The 24,067-nt window shown below is 33.8% G+C and overlaps 1 protein-coding gene across 1 annotated transcript in view; it reads left to right on the forward strand.

Annotated features, from left to right (window-relative positions):
• Window positions 1-19,664, forward strand: part of LOC106459205 (neuroendocrine convertase 2) — a 103,899-nt gene extending 84,235 nt beyond the window's left edge. The window contains exons 7-13 of the mRNA XM_013918811.2: window positions 1,403-1,491; window positions 2,258-2,433; window positions 5,101-5,313; window positions 11,733-11,833; window positions 12,928-13,161; window positions 14,408-14,572; window positions 16,156-19,664. Coding sequence (XP_013774265.1) covers window positions 1,403-1,491; window positions 2,258-2,433; window positions 5,101-5,313; window positions 11,733-11,833; window positions 12,928-13,161; window positions 14,408-14,572; window positions 16,156-16,435 — 1,258 coding nt within the window. The 3' untranslated portion in view covers window positions 16,436-19,664. The remainder of the gene's footprint in view (window positions 1-1,402; window positions 1,492-2,257; window positions 2,434-5,100; window positions 5,314-11,732; window positions 11,834-12,927; window positions 13,162-14,407; window positions 14,573-16,155) is intronic.
• Window positions 19,665-24,067: the final 4,403 nt, after the last annotated feature.

A 24,067-nucleotide genomic window follows, 5' to 3' on the forward strand; every position in this document is an offset into this window, starting at 1 on the left:
CATACCCTACTGGTTTAATGAATTACAGTCCAATAAATGGTTCATGGCTGACTGGTTTAATAAATTACAGCCTCCATAGATAATTCATACCCTACTGGTTTAATGAATTACAGTCCAATAAATGGTTCATGGCTGACTGGTTTAATAAATTACAGCCTCCATAGATAATTCATACCCTACTGGTTTAATGAATTACAGTCCAATAAATGGTTCATGGCTGACTGGTTTAATAAATTACAGCCTCCATAGATAATTCATACCCTACTGGTTTAATAAATTGGAGCCCCAATATATATTCCATAAGCGATTGGTTTAATAAATTGCAGTCCCAATACATGATTCATAGCCGACTGGTTTAATAAATTATATCCTCAATAGATTATTCTTATCCGACTGGTTTAACGAATAAGTTAATTATGATTATAGACTTAATCTGGGGTATACAATTGACTGGTTTTTAAAGATCGTTATTTGTCGTTATTGCTTCTATCAGCAGCAAATATAGCGACTGGTTAAATAGATAAATTATTTGTTGTTACTGCCCATGTCCTCGGTTGAATCGCATTTTATTTAGTATTCTCTTCACTAAACATGGAATAGAGATTAAGTGTTTCTAAAAGTAATTTGTCTCCACAAGAATCCTATTAACTCTACATTCTATACATACCTTTGTTTTTGTTTTTCGGTTTACTAGCCATATCAAATCTAATTTGTTGTCGTTTAAGTTATTTTATCTAATTATAGTTTGTATCTACGTGCACTATTTATGCAATACCTCAATTGTATTGGATCGGGCGTGTCCTAGTGGCTATATGGTGTGTCCGGAATGTGCATGCGAGGGTCCGTGGTTCATGTCTCTTTAGCGCAATAAAACGTGCTCCGCACTTTGGGGCCGAAGGTACACTATAAGAGTAACGGTCATATCCCATTATTAGGTCAGACAAGAGAAACCCAAGAGCTAGTGATAGGTGTTGTTAACTAGCTGTACCTTCTGGAGCTTTGTTTGCTTGTGTTTTAGCGCAAAGCTGCACAATAAACTATCTACACTCTGTCTACTTTGGGGAATAAAATCCGGGATTTTAGCGTTATAAGTCCATAAACTTACCATTGAACCATTGGGGGACCCTCCCTCTAGTCCAATGGTTCCCAACCTAGAAGTTACGCCCCTTTGGGGGTGCGCCAAATATGATAGAGGGTCCTCAAGGCTTGAAGATTTCAGTCAGTTCACATTTCTGAGTCGAACCCCCATGTGTGTGTGGGGGGGGAAGGTAAGGAGATTGTGTGTGTGCATTATATTAACATCTTTTCTGCTGAGTCGAACCCCCATGTGTGTGGGGGGGGAAGGTAAGGAGATGGGTGTGTGTGCATTATATTAACATCTTTTCTGGATATTTTTTGACAGCCACGGAACACGATGTGCAGGAGAAGTTGCAGCTATACGAGACAATAGAGTTTGTGGTGTTGGAGTGGCATACGATTCTAAAGTAGCAGGTAATAATAATTATGTGGCCAATTTTAATTTGAGAAAAAACGACGGTCTTAAGAATGTTTTAAAATATTTATTTTGTTATCAAAATTAAACTACATTCCAGTGTAACCTTTCATATAGCTATATTTTTAATTTGGTCTGGTATTGTTTTTCCGAGCAGATGATTTTAGCAAGAACTTGTAAATATCAGTTGCGAAGGTAGAAATTTATAATTTGGAACTTTCACACATCACGTCAGGGGACGCTCATGCTTCAGTATTTCTGTCGACAAAAACCTATAATCAGTAGTCTCATTTGACGATATCGAGATTTTAAAATCTCCACAGAAAGTTTTGCTATTTTCCGTTGGAAACGTAACTGATAAAGAAGGCTATAGGTAGGGAGAAATTGGCAGTAAATGTAGTTATAGATGTGACTGTAGCATTTTATTGCACATTAGAGAATTGCAATTGAGAAGATAATAAAAATAAATTCATTATATTTAATTATCAAAATCTTGCTTGTTGATTTAGATTTTCCGATTTTATTCACAATTAAAATAGTTTTAGCCTAAACCTGAAAAATTGACATCCTAATACATAAAAAAATGAATTAATTGAATTAAAAAATATTAATACTGACGTGTAAGCTTTTGTTGCTTCGACAATTTTTCTGTAGTTCGCAGATAAATGTTTAGGTAAAATGACACTTATTTATCTAGACACTTAATATTTGTTTCAACTTATTAGTTAAATAAATATAACTCATACAATAACCTCACGTACCCAGGTATACGAATGCTGGATCAACCGTACATGACTGATTTGATCGAAGCTAACTCAATGGGTCACGAGCCAAATCTGATCGACATATACAGTGCCTCTTGGGGACCTACAGATGATGGAAAAACAGTCGATGGACCAAGAAACGCCACAATGCGGGCAATTGTTCGTGGAGTTAATGAGGTGAACAGTTTCTGTGTTTCTATGTTTAATGCTATCGTTTTAACGAAGCTGTACAGTTATTACTACGATCACGATCAATGGAATAACACTCAGTTAATAATACACTAAGTTTCCGTGAAGCCTAACCTAAATAAATATTTAAGCTCAATTACTTAACACAGACAAAAAAAAACAAAAAACTTTTAAACCTCTATCCATATATTCTTGTAAGCACTGTGAGCATTGCACGTGTATGTGTATTCCTTCCTAATTGTCTGTTGTTACGGTATGCACATACCACATACTACCTCTCCTAAAGTATGTATTTAAATATAACGGACGCAGTTTTCGAGACTTCTGGTTTAGAGCTTGGCAAGTGCTGTCCGTAGCATCAACGGGGCAAGCGTGTTACGTGCTGTTTCGTGGAATAATTCTATAGTACCTAACACTATTTTGAATGCGAGATTACCTTAGTATTATCACATTCACCTGTTTGTGATTGGTGACCTATAACAGGAATGTTATTTACGATAGCAGGTTTGACGCTTTTGAGAGAGACTAGTTTTCCTTAAAGTGCCAAGACCTGGTGTGTTTTCGCTTGATTCCTGTACTGTATATGCTGTCCGTGCACTGACGTATTTTTAATCTCAGTTTGTTTTTTTTTGCCCCGGTGGGACAGATATAAGTCTATGGGCTTACAACGCTAAAATGCGGACTTCGATTCCTCGCGGTGGCTATAACTGATAGCCCAGTTTTTATTTTCCAGTCTATTTTGGTTTCTTTTATTTTACTTCAAATTCTCTGTTTTGCCTCTACTGAATTGTATTATGCAATGTTAGGCATACGAATTAAAAAATGTTTTTGGAAAAATACATAAAAATGTACTCGGTTCGAGCATATAAACTTTTGGGATACAGTCAGTTTTAGCGTATTAATTCTGTGTATATTAAAATACAAATAGATGAGTTGACGCAAACTCATAGTTTTTCGTTTCTTAGGTATGCAAAACGTATCGTTTATCAGTAAACCAATCCGTTTCAGACTATACTTGTTAAGGTTTATAAAATGTTAATGTCTTTTTCGTAATACTACCTTGTAATGTAAGTATGACTGACAGGTGTTAAACAAACCTTTTTATCTGTTTCCCGTGAAAATTTATTCCTCGGTAGTGGAGCAAAGTCGAGCATGTTAATTACCAACAGCTCTCATTTTAATTATATAAAAAAAAAAATCCCCTAGTCATAGTTAACTAATCCAACTTTGTTTAAGCCTCTCAAAGAAAAATATGAAATTTAATTTATGTTATCATTCAATATATTTTTTTTTCTTAATTGAAATTCAAATTCACCATCATTTACCCTATCCATATTAATTTTTCTGAACATTGGAAAATGTAAAAGGAACCAAGATGTTGTCACCAAAGCGGAAATTACCGTCAAATACAAGCAGTTTGTCGTCAGCAAGGGAGTTAAATCAATTTGGCTAAAAGAACTTTGTACTTGTGAGCATGGAATCAGTCTTATCGTACGACGATAAGACTAATAATTAAACCCAAGATGGCTTTGTGTGTTTGAGTGTTCATTCATTAAATCAGGAAGAGTTATCAAGGCAAAAATCCACATTACAAAAATGTTAGAAGAATGTCAGAGACAAAAAGAAAGCCTTATCTTGCATGGTAAAGTGTGTTCTATTAAATTTCGTATCAAGAAAGTGGACAATATTTTCTTCTTAAACTTTACTACACTGAGTTAGTAAGAGATATTTTAACATCTTTGCTTATATTTTAAGACTTTTCTGTATTTTCTTCATTTTTGTGTATATCTTCTATGTAAACGAATTTAAAATATAAAAATAGCTCTTTAAGTTATATATTTATACAATCATCCTTGTCTTGGCTATTAAATAGCTTCTTTAGGCACTGTACATTTGACAAGGCAGATAAAATACAATCGTAATAAGTTATGTATTGATGAAGTGACGTATGTTTTTCGTCTTAATGCTGACACAGAAACTAATCAACTAATGTTTTAAAAGCGACAAAACAGTAACAGGCCAATTCCTTGTGGGGATAAGCTTGTTTGTTTGTTTAAAGTTCACCACAAAGCTACACAATAGACTATCTGTGCTCTGCACACTACGAGTAGAAACCCGATTTCTAGCGTAGTAAGTTCGCAGACATACCATTGTCCCACTGGGTGCTGTAAAGGTAAGAGTCTTTCAAGTCAATGAAGAAAGTTAAGTTAGAAATAAGGTAGAAGGCAAAGTCATTAATAAGAATCTACAGTCATATTGAACAGATATGACACTGTCTGAAAGCTATGTTTGTATACAAAAATCTACGTTAGAACTAAAACCAAAAATAATATGTTTTAATAACAATATAGCCATTATTTTACTCTTCTGCTGTTTATCATCTATTACCTACATTTAAACTAGTAACACAACAGACTTAAGTTGTTTTTAATGTTGAAAATTAACATGGCCTACATTTAGGTAGTTTTTAGAGTAGGACAAAATTTGTGTCCTTTTTCGAACCTTTGAATATTCGCAACAATATTTGATTTGCCATTTTTTGAGAATATAATTATTTATATTGATGCTTTATCAAATCAACATCAAGAATCACCTGATAACAACTAGAAGTTTTTAAAAACCATCAGGATTTAATGTCTCTTCATACTTCTGTAGGGTCGGCGGGGTTTGGGAAATATTTACGTCTGGGCTTCCGGAGATGGAGGAGAAGACGATGACTGTAACTGTGATGGGTATGCTGCCAGCATGTGGACCATTTCCATCAATTCAGCAATCAACAATGGAGAGAATGCTCACTATGACGAGTCCTGTTCATCCACTCTGGCATCTACTTTCAGCAATGGAGCAAAAGACCCACACACTGGAGTGGTAGGTTCAAGATCTTCATCCTGAATGTAAAAATTTTATCACTGAGCAAGAACAAGAAGTTATAGAAGCTATAGCAGTTGCCTGTATCTTTATTTTGGTTTGTTATGTAACTTTAAATAATGGGAATAAATTGTTATGAAGCAAAAAAAAAGCTAACGAATTTATAACAAATATAAAATATCATATAATCTCATAGATTCCAACATTGAAACTACGTGCTAGAATTAGATAGTTTCAATCTAAACACCACCTTATGCGATGCGTGAGCTAAAAGGCCATGTTAGTCCCCGGAACTGTAGACCGGAGAGAGAGCAACCAGTCAGCTGGTACCGCCACCTACATTACTACTCTTAACCGAATAGCAGGATTAACTGTAACCATTAAACGTGTGGAGTGCATTCAGTGGTATATCTCGGTTCAAATCTTGGACCTCCTCTCAACCCACTGGGCCATCACTGGTTGAGGTGCAAAAATATTATAACTAAAAATACTTTTGTTGAATTTTTATATTCATACGATAGGTTAATATTTTAAATATTTTATTTGTTGTTTTTTAATGTAGAGGAAGACAAAAATTAATTGGTTTATAATTCACGTTTGAAAAATATTAATGCCATTTGTTTAAACGTTAAATCCGGATTTTGATGTCTGGATCAGTCATCTTATAAGCTATGTTTCTTTTCTTTCTTTCTTTTTTGTAAATATTAAAGCGGAGTATTTTTGTTTTGTTCAAAAGACAGAGGACACCAGACTGTGTCTCAGGGTTTGCTATTGTAGCTCACTTCAGAGAAGTCTCTAACAGTAGTAGGAACTAAAAATGTTCTCCTGGAAATTAATTATAACTAAGTTTAACACTCACTTCAGAAAAGTCTCTAACAGTATTAGAAACTGAAAATCTTCTCTTGGAAACTAATTATAACTAAGTTTAACTCACTTCAGAGAAGTCTCTAACAGTAGTAGGAACTAAAAATATTCTCCTGGAAACTAATTATAACTAAGTTTAACTCACTTCAGAGAAGTCTCTAACAGTAGTAGAAACTAAAAATATTCTCTTGGAAACTAATTATAACTAAGTTTAACTCACTTCAGAGAAGTCTCTAACAGTAGTAGGAACTAAAAATTTTCTCTTGGAAACTAATTATAACTAAGTTTGTTATGAGCTACTTTAATCTTCTTCAAACAACGTGATTGATTTATAATTCTGAATTATTAATGTTTGATCCTATTGAAACATGAAGGTTTTATTATTATAATCGCTTCTATTTAACCTAATTAAATAAATAAATGATAGGTGTTTAAAACATGGAACTCTTTTTGAGCTCTATGGTATTCCTTTGTTATAAAACAAGTGATAAAAATAGCACTACAATATACAGCTTTCATTTTTATTGTAGTTGTCTTTTGAAACCAATATATTTCTTCAGCGACTAAACTAAATCCCTAGACCCATTATTCTGTAAAGAGTTTTGAAATAGAAAAGTTCCGAATGTCACGTATACAAATAGAAACAGACCCAACTGTGTTATAAAGCTTGTTAAAAACAATCTCAGCTCTGTCCATACGATTTAGTGTAGTTATTTCCAGTAAGAAGGGTTTTTAAAAACCTCCTGTCGACGCTGGAAAGATTTCGCAGTATATTCTTGATCCCACCCTGTATCTGAGACAGTGTAGTTTCATTCCTTACGTTACTGGAGCCCCCCAGTAGCACAGCGGTATGTCTGCGGACTTACAACGCTAGAATCCGGGTTTCGATACCCGTGGTGGGCAGAGCACAGATAGCCCATCGTGTAGCTTTGTGCTTAACTTAAAAAACAAAAAAAATAAACAACGTTACTGGCATCCATATTGAAGATGAATAAAATCTGTAAGTCAGAATAAACGAGAAGGGATGTTAGTCACTAGCGCAGAGCTTCGAAGGCTGATTCACATCACAGAGTTTACTTGAACATCCAGGTCCATTAAAGCGGGTTGAGTGATATTATTGTAGCAAACTGTGTAAAATATCGACAAAAATGTGAAGCAAAACCAATTCAAAATTTTCAATTCCTTCCTTATTGTGAGATGTGACCAGTTATCGATAGTATCAGTTTTTGAAAGGCTATTGATGACTGTTTTGTTTCATTATGTTGTGTGGAAAAGCCACCTTATCTTGCATGAATATTAAGTTGGACAGCTTCAAATTTATTTTACATTTCCTGAGATGCAGAAATATCTCTTTTAGCTTTGTTAGAATGTGCTGGAAGTCTTTTCAGATGCAAATAAGATACGTTCCTACTATAGCCCTCTTGGTATGAGCTCCATTAATTAAGGAACGCTGCTGGGGCTTTGCACAAGCTAAAATTAATGACATGACTTTTAACTTATACAGGTCTTATCTGGTGTTAAAAATACTTATTGATGTCCTAGTTTCATCAAGCTCCGTTTGTAAGTATTCTACAACTGAATCTAGGATGCAAGGTCTTTGAACAACCATCAGTATATGTTGTGTTGACAAAACGTACTTTCGAAATTTGATGCCGTACTTCCTTCTTATTTAGAACGTCTTTTAGTAGTAATTTTGCAAGATCTGGAACGTTTACATATTCTACTGAGTCTAATACCTTGGGAATGTTCGCTGAAAAATTGTTCTTGGGGTGAAGCAATTAGAGTTTCTTTCCGCAGGCGTGCATTGAGGTGTTGTGTAGTTGCACAGAAACGTTGCACCTTTTCTCAAGAATAATTTCACCAGTGACATTTCCACCCTAGTCTGCGAGTTTTATCGATTTTCTCTCTGAAGATTGAAACTGCTTTTTTTTATGGACGTAATCTGGATAGTGTATTTCACTACTTTGAGGCAATCGTTAGTGTGCCTGAGGATATTGTAATTGAGATAATAACAGATACCATAGTCCATAGATATTGGTCATATCAGTAGGCCAGATTATCCAGTGTCTGGACAGTTTAATGTAAATGTGTCAACTTCAAGATTTCTAGATGCTTTTACTCGTAGATTCATCGAAATATAAACCTGCTTTTCTGAGTTATTACAAAGCGGATGTTTCCTTAGTCTAGTGTTGAAGAAACCCACACGTATGATATGTTTACCACTATTAGGTGGTTCTGAATGACAGATATATTTGGCCCATTTTTGTACATTACTTCTGGGGATGATTAATCTCTTTTTTTATTTTCTTCTCTGATCAATCTTCTTTATAGAATAGTTAAAAACGAAGACATTTGCGCATTACATAAACGTTTCTATGCATTAGCGAATAATTGTTCAAGTTTAAAGTTCTTCTTGGCAATACTGTGTTTAGAAAACTTATCCTAACATGTCAAAGAGATTGATGCTCTTAAAACTTCTTGGTAATCCAGAACCCAAGTATCTGTAAAAAACATTTTAGTCATTATTCGCTGTTCCAAAGTTTCCCATTGGTTTCTAATCTATATCATTTTCTCGTAGTTGGTTCAATATGGCGAACCTTTGAAAAACTCCAAATGCGGCAAACAAAATTTTTCTCTCGTTTTAAGTGAATTAGAGAGATGCAATGTGAGAAAATTGATTTAATCTGTTAAATTTTGAACAGAGGAAATTAAACCACCTTCTTTTTTTCGGAAGAATCTGCAGGTACCTGATCACATTGTCATAAATCGGTTAGTTATGTTCATATCTTATTAATGCAGTATGGAATTCTTTGATAATGATCGTAAAGTTTACTTTTCTTCCACAATTCGCACACTTTCTACTTCTTTTCACGCTTCTACATCAATCCTCAAGAAGTATTCAGGACACAATATTTTGTTTTCAGTTATTTCTTTACAATTAATTTTTGGGTTGCTATTACAGAAGAACCAGTTTCTAACCAGCTTTCTGGCTCAGTTTCCATCGTGCCTCTTCAGTGTTCAATGTATATTATGCTTCAGGCCATTGACAGGACTCAATGAGGTATTCATCCTTGACACAATTCGATTTTCACCTATTCCTCGAACGAAATTGTTTCCAAACCCTTCGGGATTGAAGGAAAGGAGACTTGTACTCTAACGGCACAGTCAACTACATTCCACAGAATCACGATTAGGTTGAAATCTGACCAAAAAAGATGTTGGAAATCCTCTTTATGCTTTAACCATTTACAAACAACATTCGTGTGATGAATGGTGACCTTGTTATCTTGAAAATTCCTGTCACAGAAATGATAAAAATGAGGCATGAGAGGGTGCACTTGATTCCTGTGGTTCATTCAGATAAATCACATTAAAATCAGCCCCACATCATTATTCCACTTCCAGTAGCTTGCATAGTGGAAGACTCGCCAAATCCCCAATCTGTACAAAAATAGTGTATATCAAGGTTCATCTGACTAAATGACAAATTTTCATTGGTCAACAGTCTAAAATCGATAGTATTTCCAACACTAAGAGCGTACGTTTCTGTTGGCATCTGAAACTAATGGTTTGCAGATAGGACAACTATTGCCAAAATAAGGCCTGCCAGTAACCCTATAAAACCTATTAATGTCTATATTTTGAAAGTGATTCTCTATATTTTTGGGGGAAAACGACGTATAAAACCTATAAAAACGTATATTTTTTCTTCAACTGGCCTGCACCCTCATTTATATATATTCATGGTTTCACAATAATTTGTTAAAAACAAGGCATTAGAAAAAAAAGGAGATAGTTCGTCACTGTAACTGTAAACAAACCTTATAACAAAGGTGATAAGCTAGTAATTATTTCTTGGAAAAACATAAGAAATCTAATTTGATTATAATAAGCCAACAAAACCCATATTTGTATATTACAGCCTATTTTTTTTAGCATACCATTTTCCTTTAAATGGACTGGAACTCTGAAGGACTAACGCATTTCCTTTCTAACACATTGTTATTGTTGAAATTGATAGTCTCGGTCCAAGGGTTAAGTCAATTATCAACTTTTTTTACCATTGAATCCGTATTGACCTTTACAACCCTTGATAACTGCTGTTTGTCTTTGACTTGGAGCAGTTTCTTCCGTCCACAATTTACCTTTCTTGCAGATGCTTACTGAGATTGCTACCACGTTGCATAGACTCGTGAGATGATCGCTTTTATTTCTCAGTCAGTTCTATTGTTTTTGTTTATCTAGGCACTAACTAATCGGGCCCCAATAATAATGCCTTTTTCGAAGTCAAATACATCTATAACCTTTCCAATTTTACAAAAAAATAACTTACTAACGCTATTTATACTGTTACAATAGTTAAATTGGGAACGTCTCATTGCCTATTTACTCAAAAACGGTTGAAAAGTTCAAAAATTAAATAAATAACGGTGTTTCTAATTTTATGATTAGGCTGCGTAAATGTTTGAATCAAATTTAACAACTCCAGTTTCACGTATTCCCTGTCCATAAAAATGGAGCACGGACAAGCACTAAAATCCACAGCAAATGTTAAAGGCATACATTAATAGCTATTTCTTTAATTAGTTGTCTTCTTAACCCCAGTATTTCCTGTAGTAATGTGTGTTTAACCTTATTTTAAGTTCATACAAGGATTAAAGTTTTACTCATATAATGAATCATCATTGTGACCAGCCTGACACACTCGTACCTGTGTACATGTTCATCATCCTTATTGCAATAAACATCAATAAAACAAGCGAATATATTTATATGAAAAAACGTTTTATTACTGTAAGTGGTAGTACATTGACAAGTCTGACGTCGTATGGCACTGTCTCGTGTGATCTGACATTAAATGGTTCCGTCGTGCAAGACCTGACATTAAATGGTACTGGCGTGCAAGATCTGCCTTCAAATGGTGCCATCATGCAAAAAGTATTGTTCAGATTTAAAGTGCTCTCCAACTCGTTGAAAGCACAAATGAGACAAAATCTCTTTCTATTTGAGCCCTATTTTGACAGAGTTTCTACTCATGTCTCTGACTCGTCGAATACCATAGCAGGTATGTCACCTATTCACATAACAAAGAAAACTGGATGTATTATAGCTAGGGCTTACTATCGCGTGGATATGAAAGAACACACCCATAACTGAGTAATCTATGAATAGTTGTTGTTGTTTGTAATTAAGCACAAAGCTACACAATGGGCTATCTGTGCTCTGCCCACCACGGGTATCGAAACCTGGATTCTAGCGTTGTGAGTCTGCAGACATACCGCTGTGCCACTGGGGGGATCTATAAAGAGAGTAATTAATATTTATATTGTTGTGTTATATGCTATGATTTACAATAACGTAGAGATTTGGATTTAAATATGGGTTCCGTGTTTATACGCGCAAGTTTTGACTTTTAAATGCACGAACTTCGTTAAAATATATATACATTTACAGCTATGTATAGAAATACAAATAATTATATTGATCTTTTAAATTTTTTATGAGGAATAAGAGAAACCAATTAATTAAACATTTCTTCGGTTTGTTCTCTGTAGGCCACCACCGACCTTTATGGCAAATGTACTAAAACCCACTCAGGCACTTCCGCTGCAGCACCAGAGGCCGCTGGAGTTTTTGCTTTAGCATTGGAAGCAAAGTAAGTTATTTTGAAATGTACAATTTCGACACGGGTAGTCGTTATTGTGTAAATTATAAATGATGAAACAGAAATATTTTTCTGGAATAGCTTCTGAGAACCATCCTAAAGTTCAAAGAGCTTCAAGTTGAATCCTGCTACACATAACATTGTGTCTATCGATTTCAAGTTGAGTCGTGCTATACACAACATTGTGTCCATCGATTTCAACTTGAATCCTGCTACACACAACATTGTGTCCATCGATTTCAACTTGAATCCTGCTACACACAACATTGTGTCCATCGATTTCAACTTGAATCCTGCTACACACAACATTGTGTCCATCGGTTTCTTGAACTGAACGACAAAGTGACAGTCGAAACGTCCAGTATATTGAACTGTTAGATCGTTATTTATGTTTCTAAGCATTTTATACCATTTTTAATTTTTTCACTTATCGAATTACTAAAGATCACTGTTTGTTATTTCTGACTTGCTGCCCAGACTTAAAATAAGTTTTAGTACTTACTATAACACAGACATCATTGGCATCGTGGCAAACTGCCCTCATTATGTTTCAGGCTGGTTTTTAATAAGAATGTTGCACGTGTAACTGATTTCTGATATACGGGAATGGCGCGAAAAAGGGAAATGCGGAAACTAAAACATTACCAAGCCAGATATAAGTCAGTTAAAAAAAATGAGAAATTTCGAATTTTGTGTGGCAATTAAATTTGTCGACAAATAACATGATATTTAATAGAGTAAGAATAACTTGGAGAAACGTAGTTACAATAAAATCACAATAAATAAATAAAAAGATAAAGTATTAATCCGAATGATAATAAATGATAAGATAAAAATAAACAAGATTAGAAATAAAACAAAAACAGAAATCTCGCATAATGTAATGTTAAACAAAACAAACTCATTTTTATTTTGCAGAGAACTGATTAAAAGCCAAAGTAACTGATTTCAGATTAAAGGTTTCCTGTGGCCCTGTACTGAACTAATTCATTAAAACTAGACATGACTTCCAATTTGCATTTGTCTGCTGAAATTATATATACTTTCTTACAGGCATGTTCAGACCTGCTCTTTCTTTCTTGCAGTCCTAACCTGTCCTGGAGAGATATCCAGCATCTATCTGTCCTCACTTCTAAACGGAACTCCCTCTATGACAGCAAAGGAAGATTCAATTGGATCATGAACGGAGTTGGTCTAGAGTTCAATCATCTGTTTGGATTCGGAGTTCTAGATGCTGGAGCCATGGTTGCATTGGCTCGCTTATGGAAAACAGTACCTGCTCGCTACCACTGTGATGCAGGAACTCTCGCTACAGTAAGGTATGGTACATTGTAGGGAAATATTACAATAAGAAATGGTACATTGTAGGAAATTACCAGAGTAAAGAATGGTACATTGTAGGGAAAATATTACAGTAAAGAATGGTACATTGTAGAAAATATTACAGTAAAGAATGGTACATTGTAGGAAAATATTACAGTAAAGAATGGTACATTGTAGGGAAATATTACAGTAAGAAATGGTATTTTGTAGGAAATTACCAGAGTAAAGAATGGTACATTGTAGGGAAAATATTACAGTAAAGAATGGTACATTGTATGGAAAATATTACAGTAAGAAATGGTATTTTGTAGAGAAAATATTACAGTAAGAAATGGTACATTGTATGGAAATACTACAGTAAGGAATGGTTCATTATATTAAATACTACAGTAAGGAATGGTACATTGTACGAAAATATTACAGTTATAAATGGTATATTGCAGGGAAAATACTGCAGTAAGGAATGGTACATTATATTAAAATACTGCAGTAAGGAATGGTACATTGTACGAAAATATTACAGTTATAAATGGTATATTGCAGGGAAAATACTGCAGTAAGGAATGGTACATTGTACGAAAATATTACAGTTATATTGTAGGGAAAATACTGCAGTAAGTAATGGTATATTGTAGGGAAATACTTATCATTTCCCATCTTCTTACATTAATAACCTACATATTCGTTCTCATTTCTTTTTTTTTTATTTCTTCCTTCCCTCCTTACTTTGCGCGTATTTTCATTCTTGTGTTTACTGCGTTACTCTGGGCGCTCAAAATACCATCTCATTGCTTAACTTTACTCCAATGATCATTTATTTCCGTATCTATGTACCCAGTCACTTTTCCAGTTCTTTACTTATTTTACTCTCTACGTCTTAACATCCCTTATTTATTTATACAGTTTCGGCATTTCTTTTTAAATAATGAATTTGCCATTTGGAAACTACCTTTACATAATCACACATCGATCCAGCTCTTCCATTATGTGTTTACCTTATTCTTCTTTTTATGTTAATGTATTTCTCTGTCTAATTACTCATTTGTTACTTATTTTATTCCCACTAACTTACTCATCCTTTCTCACCTCTTTACCTTATTTTACTGCCTATTTTTTTTCTTTCTTACTTACTCTCTTATTTTATTCCCCTTCTAATATCCTCATTAATTTACTTGTCCTTGCTCACCTTGCTATTTTAATTTTATTCACTTATTTTCATTAATAACTTAATTTTTCTTTTAGAGAAATTTCCAGTAACAGAAGTCTCCTTATCCACATCGATACAGATGCTTGCAAAGGAACAGATACTGAGGTTAACTATGTCGAACACGTACAGGCTGTAATTACTCTAAACGCCAGCAGGCGGGGTGACGTCAACATTTTCCTCTACTCCCCCATGGGTACAAGGTGCGTCTGGATCGCTATCTTCATCTATTTATGAAAAATATTAAGTGACATAGATAAGGCAAAAGTTAATTACATGGAGTATATACAATCTACAGTTACTCTAACTGCCACCAGCTGGGTGACGTCTACACTTAACTATACTCTTTCACGAGTAAAAGTTTTATGGATAGCCAAATCTTATATGGATGCATATTAATTTTTTTAAATACTCAAATTAATAAAGCAAATTTGAGTCAAATACATAGGTACAGGCGTGCTATAGTTACTTTGCATGCCACCGGATGAGACGAGGATATAAGATTGTTTGTTTGTTGTTTTTAGCGCAAAGCTACATGATGGACTATCTGTGATCTGTTCATCGCGGAAAATCGAACCTCGGATTTTAGCGTTCTAATACCGTAAACTTATCGCTGATCCACCTGGGGCCAGAATATAAATAATGAATAGGAAGTCATTGTCTTCTTCTGTGTTAATTATGAAAATAATTTTAAAAAATATAATCTGATACATACGTATTTTTGTAAAAGTATTTCAAATGTAAGTGTATCAACAAAATCAACTCAGGATCATTCTTGAGCATATCGAAGCTCCATATTCATTAGTTTTACACATGCATACTTCTACACCTGTTATTTACCTTATCTATATAAATATAACAGTACTGTCTGTTGTATGTCCATGTAACTACTTCACAGGGTGTAGATGGATCTTCACCAAAATTAGTATGGAGGTTCATTAGGTCCATGCGTGGATATATACAAATTTTCAGTTTTGTATTTTGCATTTTGCGGTTTTTATGGGCGTTTTTGCCTTTTTTTACCACTACTTCGCTCCCTGTAGATGGATCTTCACCAAATTTGGTATGGAGGTTCATTGGATCCATAGGGAGATACATACAAATTTCAGTATTGCATTTTGCAGTTTTATGGGCGTTTTTCTTTACCATTACTTCGCCCCCTGTAGTTGGATCTTCACCAAATTTATCATGAAGGCTTATTGGGTCCATGCGGAAATACATGTAAATTAGCTGTTTTACATTTGTGTTTTGCAGTTTTTATGGACATTTTTTTACAATTAAATGTAAGAGAAGTAACTTTCCATGTCCTAAGATAATGTTTCATTAATCATGTATTTACATAACGTCCGTCTTGGGGACGGGTACTCCAACTAGTATGGTAATACACTGTTATGTTAAAAATGTTGTTGCAATAATATAAACCAATATGTAGTTTAGAGCAGCAATACAGTATAACACATAATTATACCATCAATATAATTATTTGACTATTATATAACTTATATATTGGATTATATTATAACACATATATATATATATATAGTTAAGAGGTGACTGATTACAACATTAATATAGCACTTTCATGTGTCCTCGTTTTTATTTCCTTTAATTAACATATATTAAGTTTATTTTGGCAACAATATGCTTTATTGTTCAACCTTCACCAGAAAATAAAATCGGCAACACATGCGTTTTTAATTAGTGTTAATTATGTTTCATGGTTCTTTAATCGATTATATCACACCTGTTACCTATTAATTAATTAAATTTGTTTGCTCCACCTTAGGTCTATGATACTCAGCAGAAGGCCTAACGATGATGATCGCCATGATGGTTTTACTAAATGGCCTTTTATGACCACCCACACGTGGGCCGAGAATCCCAGAGGTCGGTGGACTCTAGAGGTCAAGTTTGATAGCCAGCTTCCCCAGTCAGGCTACTTGAAAGAGTGGACACTGGTTATTCACGGAACCCGTGACCCTCCCTATCGAGATCTGCCTGTAGAGGACGAAAATTCCAAACTTGCTATTGTTAAGAAAGCACACGAAGCAGGCTACAAGATTTAAGGAACCCTAAACTGAAGTGAAACACTTTTTTTTTCTTTCCAGAAAATATCATTTTATACCATTTTTTTGTCTGTATACTCAAATCCAAAAAAAAAGGAAAAAATCCCACAGATTCTTTTACTCTTTTAAAATTTGAATAAGAGGAAATCGACTTTTTAAAATAATTCTTTAGCAGATAAAACACAACTTTCACTGGATTTGCTGTGGAAGTTACCTCTGATTCCATTTTTCTACTAGAAATTTAACTAGAAATTCGTCGTATGTTTTACCAAAATACATTTTCCTTTCTAAATGCGTCTTTATGTAAATTTTAGATTTTTCTGTTTAAACAAATACACTGTAGTATATAGAAGCTTTGTTGTTACAAGTTCGCCTCCAGCTATTATATATCAAAATGTAAAATTTGATCAGGGTTAAATTCGCCATATTAGCTCTGGTTGCATAAAATCACGAAAAACACGTTCAGTTATTATATAAAGAACTTCTGTTCTGTGACTTGTGTTTATTACAACGCATTCAAACTTGAGAAGAAATATTAATATATCAGATCAGAGCTTACAAACAGAATTAATGTGATCCACTGTTGTTTTTTCATAGACACCGTTACCTAACTGGATTTATATTTCATGAAAAAAAGGATGAGCTGAGCACGTGATTTTGGTTAACAAATTAAATGTTTTTTTTCCTGATTAGAGAAGTTGTAATACTATTTTTAAGGACGAGAATAATAAGCTGTTTTATCAGTAAAAGTATTCAAAATTAAGAGTTTCCATTATTTCCCATCTTTAAATCCTACTAATATATATATTTATAATATTTGAAATATAATACCGGAGCAAGATTTTTTGGAAGTCACGATATACCAAATGAACATCTTTCTGTTCTATTAAACTTATGAATTGTAGTCGTATATGTATAGAAGTAGAGCGTAACTTAACATTATCACATTTATTGTGCACGTGTTGTGATATCTGAAAAATCTTTTCTACCATCCAGTCTTGACTTGAATATAAAAACCTTTAGAATTATTTAAAACAAGTTGAAATATCCGGTTAATACTCACGTTATTGTTACGTATTTCTTACTACGTTAACTCTTTGTACTCTGATCGAATGTTCTTAGCTAGAAATAATTCAACACTTTTGTAAAATTCCTGAATGTTTGGCTTTTAATGGAATTCTACAATAACAAAAATTGTTATCTATTTTACTCGAAAATTTCTGGCAAGTTTTACGTAATTGGGTGATATACATACACACACACGACTTTTTCTTAACAGTAATGAACTTAGACTTTTAATATATAAGAAAGACGTACATTATTTGTACTTGAATTGTTTTATATGTTGTGTTTAAAATATTTGACCTCCAATTTGATTTGATGATTTGATTATATGACGTGTTAAGAATATCAAGTGTAATTGTTCTTGATCCAATGAACAAAACTTAATGATGTCTCACTATACATGTTATAAAACTCATGAGTTATAAAGATGATGTGTACCTTACAGTATATGATAATAGTTCTATACGCAGATTAGTTTCTGCTTCCTGGACAAAGAACTAACCATTGAATCACATAATTACTGTTAACAAAGCTTCGAGGTTTTAACTGAATTTATATATGTTAGCCTTCTCCCCTGTCTTATTACGAGCAAAACGCTGTGAAAAGAAAGATAAAGGTTCAACTGTATTAACACATTGAGGTTATATCTATTTCGACTTGATCGCTTGTTAGTTTTTGAAACTAGTGGATTAAAAAAATTAAGCAGACATATCATAATTATTATAAAAATAAATCAGAGTAAAAAATTTTAAACATTAATGAAGCAAGAAGTGGACACTTGATCTTTTTATCTAAATTACGAAAAATTATTTTTCGTTTTATTAAAAACCTTTGAAGCCTTTCATGAACACTAACTAGTTACGTATTATGACGTTTTGTTTGTAAAATAATGTTTGAAGCAAGGTTTAATGATAAAGAAATCTTCTCCAAGTGCTACGAGCGACCCTCCACGACGAAGACAACAGTTAGGCGAGAACTGATCCTTTTAAGTATAATTTTAATAAGATATTTATCCTGAAACTAGATATTATATTGTAATATTTCATCAACAATATAGTCATTACTTGAAATTACCTTTAAGAGTTTTTACCTCGTCACCCATGACTTCCTTCTAAGAGTATCATTACCAACACATTTAGTTCGTCACGTGCTGCCTAGCATTTGTCTCGGAACCTAATATTAGCTTTGAGATTTCCTCAACAGTATTTACCTCGTTAATAACCAAAACGTACGTTATCAAATGTCTTGATAAAGTTTATCCCATAAACTCTTAATGCTTCTAGAGGCTTGACAAGAGAGGATTTTTTTCATCGCGGGGGAGGGGTTGTATTTTCTACACAGAACCTTTACAACTCGGTCTGTTAATTGCCTTGAAAGTGTGCTTGCAGTGGTATTCTGAAATATGATATATTTGTAACTGTTCTGACAGCTGTAAAATAAAGTGTTCTAATGCTGACTAACCGAATTATGAAACATGAATGAAATTGTGAAAACTTTGAAGTGATTAATAATATATCGTTTTGAGGATCCTATAATATCTTTGTTAGTTGTTGTTTTTTGTTACTTGCAACAAACAATACAAGACGTATCTAAATGAGTTTTATGAAGGGTAGATTGTGCTGCCCTTGCGACGTCAGCATCTGCTTGTTTGGAGGAGACAGAAACGCCCTCCAATCCAAATGAAATCCATAAGAACTTCAAATCCCAACAATCCAGGGTTTCAGTTTTATTTTTTAATTTTTCTTCTTTCTCTCTCTGGGCTGATATTTGTTTAATAAAAAAGCGGTAATATAACAATATAAAACAAGCGTGTTTTTTCTGAAACGTGCCTCAGGATATTATAATTGAGAGTGATCCTCTGCAACCCACGGTGAATCCGCTAATTCAGTTAATTTTAGTTACTCTGTTAAAAGGCCAAATACAATGCATGTTTATCCATCGTTGACTGGAAAATATAACGTGTTTCTTATAAGACTTTATCTAACGTTAACACCACCTGTCATTAGGTGAGAAGGATTCTTAGAAATCATGGAACCAGCGATTGTTTTACGAAATGTGGATTTACTGATTCAGAGCTACTTGTTCTCTTTTTGTGAGTTGTAACAACTGTAAAAAAATGTAAACAATTATAGAAATAAAATTAATAGTTTTTCTGTCCCTAAAATTTATTATGAATTTTTAGTTATTTATAGTATTATGTAACGTTATATTTCTTCGCTAGTAATAACGACAGTGGCTGAATGTGATAAGCATGGTACATGAAGCTTAACATGTGACAGCTCTACCCTGATGCCTGGTAATATTGACCAACCTAGTCAGGTTTGAATTTTAAGAGTCAAGTATTATTGGGTTAAGGGCCCCGCAAATAACCTAACTGATGACCTAGGACAGAATGATGATAGAAGTGTTTGTAGTTTGGCTGTCACTCATAATTAAGACTGTTTATTATTAATTGTAATTATTATTCTAAAATTTCTAGCGACCCTTCTGGTAGATGTTATTACATAATTCCAATGATATTACAAGTGTTTGTAATTTACCTGTCACTCACAATTAAGACTATTTATTGTTTTTATTGTTAATTGTAATTATTATTCTAAAATTTCTAGCGACCCTTCTGGTAGATGTTATTACATAATTCCAATGATATTACAAGTGTTTGTAATTTACCTGTCACTCACAATTAAGACTATTTATTGTTTTATTGTTAATTGTAATTATTATTCTAAAATTTCTAGCGACCCTTCTGGTAGATGTTATTACATAATTCCAATGACATTATAAACGTGACGAATTAAATGTTATAAATGTTACAGCAAATTCTACAGTTGTAAAAGGGAAATTTAATTTACCTTATAACTCCTCAAACAACTGTCGACCAATATTTGAAAATATAATTTTCGGACACGGCGAACATTTTCACGCTAAGTTATCAGACACTCTAAGTTCACCTTACCTTAAACTAGTCAGGGACTTTAATGTACGACGATAAAGGCCAGTAAACTATAGTGAACAACAGTGTATCAGTCAATTTGATTTTCAAAATAGGAATTACACAGAATTAACAAACACTGTCAACATATGTCCTGAAATAGTATAATAGATTGGACCTGGTGTGGCCTAGTGATTATCGTGCTGAGATCGTAAATCCGTGGTTTATGGTTGTTGTTGTTTGCAGTTAAACACAAAGCTACACAAAGGGCTATCTGTGCTCTGCCCACCACGGGTGTCGAAACCCGGTTTCTAGCGTTGTAAGTCCGCAGACATATTGCTGTGCCACTGGGGGCGTGGTTTATGGCCCGTTGCTGCAAAAATATGCTTCTTACTTTCGGTCTATGAGGGCGCTATAAGCTTGTCGGTCAAATTCCACAATTCGGTGAGACGAGAGTAAGTGGGTGCTGTTGACTAGCTGCCTTCCCCTAGCGGCCTAATCTATCACTTCAGAATTAGGGACGGCTTTGAACAAAAGTTCTGAAACCAACAACAACAACACAAATAACAGATTAGCACTATTAAAGCGCAAAAAAAGATTAATCACAAAGAATTATTTATTATTTTGAAAATGATATAAACATCAGTTTAGTAGTACTAGGGGCATATATATATTTGTTTGTTTTAGGGCAAAGCTGCACAATGAACCACCTGCATTATATCCGCCGCGGGAATCGAGCTCTAACTTGTAGCATTATAAGCCCTCATCTTAACAGCTGAGCCACCACAGGACTGAAATATTTATTCAAAACTTCTGGTTTAAGAAGCTTGACAGAAACGACAACTTGTTAGATCTTCAAGCTTGGTAAAAAGAAGGGAATAACACAATTTTGTTTAATGATCGAAATAAAAGTAAAATAATAATGAATTTTGTAATAATGTAACTTTATGAAGGTAAAGTTTCAACAGTGCGTTAATATTACGATTTAGACTAGGCTAAGGGTCTAAATTACATCACACTCTAGTAGTTGGTATAACAGTATCTATAACAGCGTCATATATTACCACGATATATCCATCCTTTCAGAAAACATTCTTTCTATCCCCAACTTACGGTGTGAGCTTTCCACCTTAGAGAATAACAGCTACAGTGGGGCTCTAAACGTTTCCTACAGGATATGCGCTTTCCATTTTATGAGAAATGCTATATCACAGAGGAAATAATTTTTTGAACCACATAAAGCTAGAGCTAATTAAAAAAGAAAGCGATATATATATATATATTAATATTTATTTATTTTTTCTTACGTCTTGCTGGAAATACAGCATATATCATTGGTGGAGGGAGTTCAATTTTACTAGTGGAAATATGATATCAATAACTGTTGGATAGAAGTAGGGTACAGCTTCGCAAGTGGAAATATAATACCAATAGCTTCTAGAATAAAAGTAGGGTATAAGCTTTCCTAGTGGAAGTATAATACCAATAGCTTCTAGAATAAAAGTAGGGTATAAGCTTTCCTAGTGGAAGTATAATACCAATAGCTTCTAGAATAAAAGTAGGGTACAGCTTCGCAAGTGGAAATATAATACCAATAGCTTCTAGAATAAAAGTAGGGTACAGCTTCGCAAGTGGAAATATAATACCAATAGTTTCTAGAATAAAAGTAGCGTATAAGCTTTCCTAGTGGAAGTATAATACCAATAGCTTCTAGAATAAAAGTAGGGTATAAGCTTTCCTAGTGGAAGTATAATACCAATAGCTTCTAGAATAAAAGTAGGGTACAGCTCGCAAGTGGAAATATAATACCAATAGTTTCTAGAATAGGAGTAGGGTATAAGCTTTCCTAGTGGAAGTATAATACCAATAGCTTCTAGAATAAAAAGTAGGGTATAAGCTTTCCTAGTGGAAGTATAATACCAATAGCTTCTAGAATAAAAGTAGGGTATAAGCTTTTCTAGTGGAAGTATAATACCAATAGCTTCTAGAATAAAAGTAGGGTATAAGCTTTCCTAGTGGAAGTATAATACCAATAGCTTCTAGAATAAAAGTAGGGTATAAGCTTTCCTAGTGGAAGTATAATACCAATAGCTTCTAGAATAAAAGTAGGGTATAAGCTTTCCTAGTGGAAGTATAATACCAATAGCTTCTAGAATAAAAGTAGGGTATAAGCTTTCCTAGTGGAAGTATAATAACTGCTAGGATAGGAGTAGGGTATAATTTGTTTTTAAAGCTTCTACTTTTGACTGGTAAAGGCTTGTTATTTCACTACGTTACCTACAAGCTAGGTCACTGATATTAAAATCAACTTTATACTTTTTTGTAAAATGTTTTCATTCTTGTTTAATCTGTCGCTACTTGTTGTATTAGTTAAGCATAGATGTACAATTAATATATATAAATATTTATATGGATTGTTGCGAATAGGTGTCTTTGTTCAATTCAAACTCATTGTTAGCAATGACAAACAAACTGATTTTTGGTATCAGGTGTTTTAATTTTTACATTGTTGGAAAAGAAGAACGAACTCAAAACCCAACGGACACATACACGGTGGTTAAGGTTTGACTGTCACTCCTATAGTGCACCCACTGTCCCAAAGTGCATAGCAAATTTCTTTCAGTAACGGGACGTGAACCAGGAATCCTTACTTCTAGACAGGTGATTCATCTATAGGTTTATTTATACTTGGAACCAGTAATTTGGGAAATGCAGTCTAAAGACGAAAAGTTGTGTTTTATTCATTCCAGTCACCCTATTCCTAACCACTTTCGGTCGAGTGTAGCCTAGTGGTTAGAAAGCCCGAACTGTGAATTCGAGGATTCTTGATCTGTGTCTCATTACAGTAAATATTAGCTTCTTACTTTGGAGCCGTGTATATATTACAAAACCCCACAATTTGGCCAGACAAGAGTTGGCGGTCGATGCTACTGACTAGTTGCCTTTTCTGTAATCTTTCTATTCAAAAATATAGATGTGTTTGTGCAAACTGCTCATTGTTTAGCTTTGCGTGGAAATTCTAAGACAAACAAACAATTCTGTCACTGTATTATTCACGCTAGTAACAATTCCTCTCGTACCATTTGCGTTTTATCATCTTACAAACAACCTTTTAGGTAATGGTCAATGAAATTACAATGTTTTTCCTGAAGTATACAGAATAATACGCGATGTATGCTGGCTATATCCCTGGTAACTTTTGTTTTCATTCAGAAAAGTCTTGCGAGCTGTAGCAGATCTGATTGGAAATTTTACAACATTGTAATTTTCAAAGATTTAGAATTTCAAAATTAAATTGCATTTCATTCGCTGTTCTAGTTGATATGAAATTATTTAGTATCCAGTTCCCTTCAATAACATCTTAAGTGGAGAAGAGGTGATTGGGCTACCTGTATTGTGCGTTATAAACCCTGAAGCTTACGGCCATGCCACTGGGAGGGCTTAAGCGATTGGAAGAATATTATATATATACAACTATATATCTATATTAGGTTTTTCAATATGTATTTGAAGGGGGATATTATAAGGGTGTTCTTTTCATTCCCAAACCACAACACCAGCAAATTATGCTCTTATAGCTTAGGGTTTTACCAACTAAAATTGATTAATGCTTTTTAAACTAAACTTTGATTGTA

The sequence above is a fragment of the Limulus polyphemus genome, unplaced genomic scaffold (genome assembly GCF_000517525.1).
Source record: "Limulus polyphemus unplaced genomic scaffold, Limulus_polyphemus-2.1.2 Scaffold26, whole genome shotgun sequence".
Classification (NCBI taxonomy): Eukaryota; Metazoa; Arthropoda; class Merostomata; order Xiphosura; family Limulidae; genus Limulus; species Limulus polyphemus.